At 31.0% G+C, this 6000-nt stretch overlaps 1 protein-coding gene across 2 annotated transcripts in view; it reads right to left on the bottom strand.

Moving 5' to 3' along the window:
• Positions 1-321: 321 nt before the first annotated feature.
• LOC106472421 (cap-specific mRNA (nucleoside-2'-O-)-methyltransferase 1-like) overlaps positions 322-6000 on the bottom strand; it is a 28034-nt gene continuing 22355 nt past the window's right edge. Inside the window, exons 9-10 of one of the 2 annotated variants that reach the window (XM_013933069.2) lie at positions 2592-2700; positions 322-664 (exon numbers count right to left, since the gene is read on the bottom strand). In XM_013933069.2, coding sequence (XP_013788523.1) covers positions 532-664; positions 2592-2700 — 242 coding nt within the window. In that variant the 3' untranslated portion in view covers positions 322-531. The remainder of the gene's footprint in view (positions 665-2591; positions 2701-6000) is intronic. The other variant, XR_002613459.1, reaches the window with a different exon arrangement.

Below are 6000 nucleotides of genomic sequence, written 5' to 3'. Positions count from 1 at the left end.
AATATTGTTAAGTTACTTTGTGTTTTTAATTTCCTGTTATGTTAAAGGTAAGGTCAGAACATAGCTATCCTTAATTTAGAGCTGCTAAAGAGATGGAAGGCAGCCAGCTAATCAAATAGCAGGATTTTCTGTAACAATTATAGTGCACCCACAGCTAAAAACATGGAGTGTGTTCTGCAGAACGTAAGAGCTCAAACAGTGAACCTTCTGATTCACAGTCAAGCACATTAACCAATAGGTCGTTCCATCCCATTTGTCCTTCTGTTACATTAAGCCATAAGTTCAGTAAGATCAGACATAATGACCAGATTTTAGTTTCAATATAAAATTTTATTATATTGAAATCTATGTACACATTAAATGGAAAAAAGAAGAGTAAATATACAAAACTTTCATTTTGTTGTCATTGACTTTAGAGTCTCATAAACAGACAGGATTTCACAATGATCAAGGGTATTAAAATCATAATGCTTTAAATCCCTACCAGCAGTTGCTAGTAGAAATATTTCTAATTGATATAACTAAAAAAAGTCATCGTCCCAAGGCATGGTCAACAAAATCAGTTATTGTGTGTCTATGAACCTTACCAGATGCAGCAGTATGACCATCCACTAGTTTAACACCAGAATCCCATGACCAGAATATTCGACTGATGTAACATGACCTACAAAATAAAAAAACGTAATTCTCACTATAAACAATGAAATATTATTTAAAAAGTGCTTATTTATATATATATATGTACAAACTTCTCTTGGTTTCACCTAATTAATTTAGAATTCAATTATTTAACTTATTTTTTTCCTAATAAATGTGATAATTACATTTAATACAGTTGTTTTAACTACATTTTGTTTTCTATAAATAATTACTAAACAGGTCCTGTAATCAAAACTAAAACTCAACTAATAGCCTCTGCTACCATTGCTATTGCCATGTCCCAGTTTCAGATAGTAGCATTATATGTACATCCCACCATATTCCATCAAGGGATTAATGTCCTTAAGGTGCCACTAGTGATAGATAAGAATGTTAAAAACTTAAAATGACATTGGGGATAGAAAAGGATGTTATAGACGTAAGGTGACACTGGTGATAGATAAGAATGCTGAAAAGTTATGGTGACACCAGTGATGAATAAGAATGTTAAAGACTTAAGGTGACACTGGTGATAGATAAGAATGTTAAAAACTTAAGGTAACACTAGTAATAGACAAAAATGTTAAAAACTTAAGGTGACACTGGTGATAGATAAAAATGTTAAAAACTTAAAATGACATTGGGGATAGAAAAGGATGTTATAGACGTAATGTGACACTGATGATAGATAAGAATGCTAAAAAAGTTATGGTGACACCAGTGATGAATAAGAATATTAAAGACTTGAGGTGACACTGGTGATACATAAAAATGTTAAAAACTTAAAATGACATTGGGGATAGAAAAGGATGTTATAGACGTAAGGTGACACTGGTGATAGATAAGAATGATAAAAAAGTTATGGTGACACCAGTGATGAATAAGAATGTTAAAGACTTAAGGTGACACTGATGATAGATAAGAATGTGAAAAACTTAAAATGACATTGGGGATAGAAAAGGATGTTAAAAACTTAAGGTGACACTGGTGATAGATAACAACGTTATAGGCATAAGGTGATAGATAAGAATGCTGCAAACTTAAGGTGACAATGGTGTTATATAAGAATGTTTAAAACTTAAGGTGACAACTGTGATAGATAAGAATGATAAATAATTAAGGTGACACTGGTACTAGATAAGAATGATAAAACTTAATGTGACATTGATGATAAATAAGAATGTTAATAACTTGACAATGGTGATATATAAGAATGTTATAGACTTTAGGTGACATTGTTTGTGATAAAAAAGGATTGAACAGGCGAGACTCGATCATGGAATGTTTAACAAAATGGCACCATCAAGGGAGCCAGAAAAAAGATAAAAGACAAATTCAAATTGGCACATCATCAGGCAAGAAAAGACTGAACATCAATACACTCAGACCAGTTTCCACAGGAAAACATAATTACTTCTGTATAAATTGTTCAGACTTTGATTAGTAAGTTTCACATTTTTACACTAAATTGATTTATGAGATTCATTGAAATAATATACTTTAGGTTTTCTTAAAACAAAAAAACAATATGCAATGGATGATATGTTTGTGTACTAATATAAAGTTTTCTTTAACATACATACCATATATATATATACGTGATATGTAGGCATACCATGTTCCCCTACCTTTTCAAGGGGAGAAGTGAGCAAAAAGGTTTAAACACGTGAATTGGCTTGTACCACACCTGAAGAATCCATGACACTAGTTAAAGTTCACATTGTACAATCTCTCATATGAATTTAATACTTTACTGGTGTATTTACAAAAACAACAACATACAAATGTTTTATGAAATTCACTATTCAGTGTCAATTACATTTACTGTTTTATTTTGTGCTATTTTTTTTATACCGTCTTAGAACTTAAAATGTGAACTTCTACATCAGACCTATAAGTAGACTTGCACATAGAATCACAAAAGCAACAGAAAATATTAAAACAAACATAACCTGAATGAAGAGACAGCTTCACTAGGTCCATCAAAAACTGAGGTTCTAGTTTTGGTGTTGAAAAAATATGTTCGCTGATTTGTTTTGCTATACGCTATGGTCCATGGATCTAAAGAAATGAAAATGTTTTATAAGTAAAGATTTATAGTTAATAACGTATTTTAATACTAATTCCAGATCTAAAGTTGCATGATAATTACCTTGTTTGAGATATCTAACAAAGTTTTAGTCCTCAAATAGATGGCATTAAACTTTGTAGGAAAAGGTAATTTCTATACACAAAAAAATCTTACACCAATGCTTCTTTTTAGCTTTGTTTATATTTATTTACAAAATAAATTATCAAATTATTAAATTTAATGTACCTTAAAATACTTTTGATGATCCCCATTTTATAAACTACTAAGGTCAGTGTTGAAAATTCATATTAAAAGAGAAGGTCCCACTACCTACCAAAAATGTTGAGATAAATTATTGTCATTAACTCCCAATTAACAAAGTCTGTAAGAGACACATCAGTTACAAAGATTAAGGTAAAGTCAAGAAGTATAATTTTAAAACTGCAATACCAACTTTGTTTTCCCTTTATAACTCGAACTAGGACTTCATTCTAATGAGTAAATCAGGCAAATGAGCAATTTCTTTGATTGTTAACTGGTTCAAAAGTATATTCTTAAGACTGTTTTAGAAATTTAAATAAAATAATTAATTTGTTGTTTCAGAGCTTTGTTCAAAACTATACTAGGGATATCTTAACTAGCCATCCCCAATTTTCAACTGAGAGATTAGAAAGAAAGTAGATAGTCAACAAAGTCAACTCTTGGGCTACCCTAGTTAAATTGTGGAATTTGACTGTAACTGTTATGGTGTACCCATGGCCTCAAAATGTGTAGTGTATTTATGTAATGACAGCATGTAAACATAAATCCTCAAATTCACAGCCTGGCAAGTTAACCACTAGAATATGTCTGGATTTGAGAAGTAATCAAAGATAAAACAAAAGATGCAATGTTATGGAAAAATATGACAGCAAGAAATCTGATTGTTTACAGAGGCATATCATACTTGTTGATAATTACTAGGAGTAAGTTTCTTAATTTAACTTAACAAAGTTAATATATATATATGAGTTATTCATGTGACACAGTGAATTTCTTTTTGAGGATTGTTTTTCTTTACAGTTTGACTCTGATAAAGATCTAATTTAGGAGTCATATACAAAGTATGCTGCGGTGTGAGAAATAAGAAAAATGTCACCTCCTGTAATTTACGACTTAACATTCTACAGCCATACAACTCTAATTTTAGTGGCAGAAATATAGAAGATTGAGTAAGGTATATCTAAATGATTCTGAATATGTAAATCACCAAGTCATATGACAACAACAGCTGATATAAAGTCATGATATAACGGAATGTATAAGAACTACATTTTGGCATTGTTTGGTCTTCCATAGACAGTGTGATGCCATCAAAAATTTATCACTTTTAAAAAGTATATGTAACAGCCCTTTCAGACCCTAAATATTCATCACTCAGATCATAAAAATTTGTTCAGATTGAGGATTTAGAATTTCCAAGATGGGAATATCCTTTGTACATAATGGCATTGGAAAACAAAAGAATAGGGATTAACTTGGGTACCATGCACAGAAAGAAGACCTGCAATAAGCCATACCATAGCAATGATAAGTAAAGTTTATTGTCTTTTAAAATGTGAAATTCCATAAACACAAATGTCAGAGGAAAAAGCTGTCCACATGCCCCAGAAAGACCTCCTTCTGACACTCCTCAAGCAGCCATAGAATACAATGGATATTCACACTACTCCATACAAAGATGTGCTGTTAAAGTCACTAGAATTAGTGTCTGTGGATTTAAGTATGATAGGATTTTTTAAATGAATATTGGAAAACTGTCATCCTCATACACTATGGATTATGAAAAGCATGCAGGAAGGAGTGGTGCATCTTGAAATAGATAGCCTTATGATGAAGCCTTCTGCATGAGTCCAGTATGTTCTAAGCAAATAACAAAGTGTCAAATTAATAAAATATTAAGTGAAACACATGTTATTGAATGGGTAAGTCTGATTTGAAAAACTGCATCACCTCTGACTTAACTGTTTTTCAGTTTGAACATGTAGTATCCCAAACATGCACATCCACAGGTGTCCCATTTACAGGTAAGATCCTTTTTTGCGTACTTTCAAAAAAGTAACTTTTAGAAACATTGTAATATATATAGTAAAAGGATTTGAATAAAAATATTTTGGATCAACAGATTATTAAAAAACAGCAGCAATAAACTATCCGCTCTTTAAACATTAAGGGCCCCTTTTTTGTCTTGATGCAATTGATGTAGCAGGATGCGGAAGCAATAATTTTGTACAATAATGAGGCACATGTAGATTTTTTTCATCTACAGAAAATACTTTAAACAAAAATTCTCCGAGTTTTATTCAGTGACCCAGGGAACCCACTCTAGACTTTATAAAATGAATAAAGTTTATCTAAATTATAAACAAATAGTGAAAACAGCAAATAAAGGAGAAAAACGAAAAGAAAAAAGACACGAGTGTGAGTGTGTGTAGAACATTATGTTATAGCATACATTCAAATGATAAAGACATGCTTGGTTTGTTGTATATTTTAATATTAGAAATTCCTGTAAAAAACAGAAAACCTGTCAAGAACATGCAACATCTTAGTTGTACTAACTGGAGTCCAAAAACTGTACTGGTGTTCTGTAATTCTAGTGATGAAAGTATGTAGTTAATACATGCAGGAGTCCAAAAGCTGGTGTGTTCTGTGATTCTAGTCATGAAAGCAGTTAGTTAAAGCATACAGGAGTCTAAAAGCTGGTGTGTTCTGTGATTCTAATGATGAAAGTATTTAGTTAATACATGCAGGAGTCTAAAAGCTGGTGTGTTCTATGATTCTAGTCATAAAAGTACTTAGTTAATACATGCAGGAGTCCGCAAGCCAGTCAACTGTTAACCCTCTCATCAGAGGTAAGGTACACATGTCACAACTTTTATACACTTTTATATTCAAAATTTAATTAAATGACTTTATTATCAATGTATATGAATAAACTTGGCATAGATAATAGGTCAAATCTTAATATATGCTTTAATTTCTTAATTTTAAAAGTAGATATTTAAAAAATTTCCCAATCTCCACTTGTATTTATATCATGACATTTGTTCATACTAACTTGCCATCATCTATTTTTTTCATCACCCCTCTCTGATGTCATGAGTTTAACATAAGTTACTTATTATAGTATATATATATTACTAAGGTATAGTCTAATTTTATAGTTTTTAGTCTTAATAAGAAAGTCAGATCCACTTGTTACATCCATCTATCACATCCTCTCTTTCACAAATTGCTAATAATTCTAA

Source organism: Limulus polyphemus, unplaced genomic scaffold (assembly GCF_000517525.1).
Source record: "Limulus polyphemus unplaced genomic scaffold, Limulus_polyphemus-2.1.2 Scaffold5316, whole genome shotgun sequence".
Taxonomy (NCBI): Eukaryota; Metazoa; Arthropoda; class Merostomata; order Xiphosura; family Limulidae; genus Limulus; species Limulus polyphemus.
The sequence above is the reverse complement of the archived record's forward strand: the minus strand, read 5'-3'. Positions and strand labels throughout refer to the sequence as shown.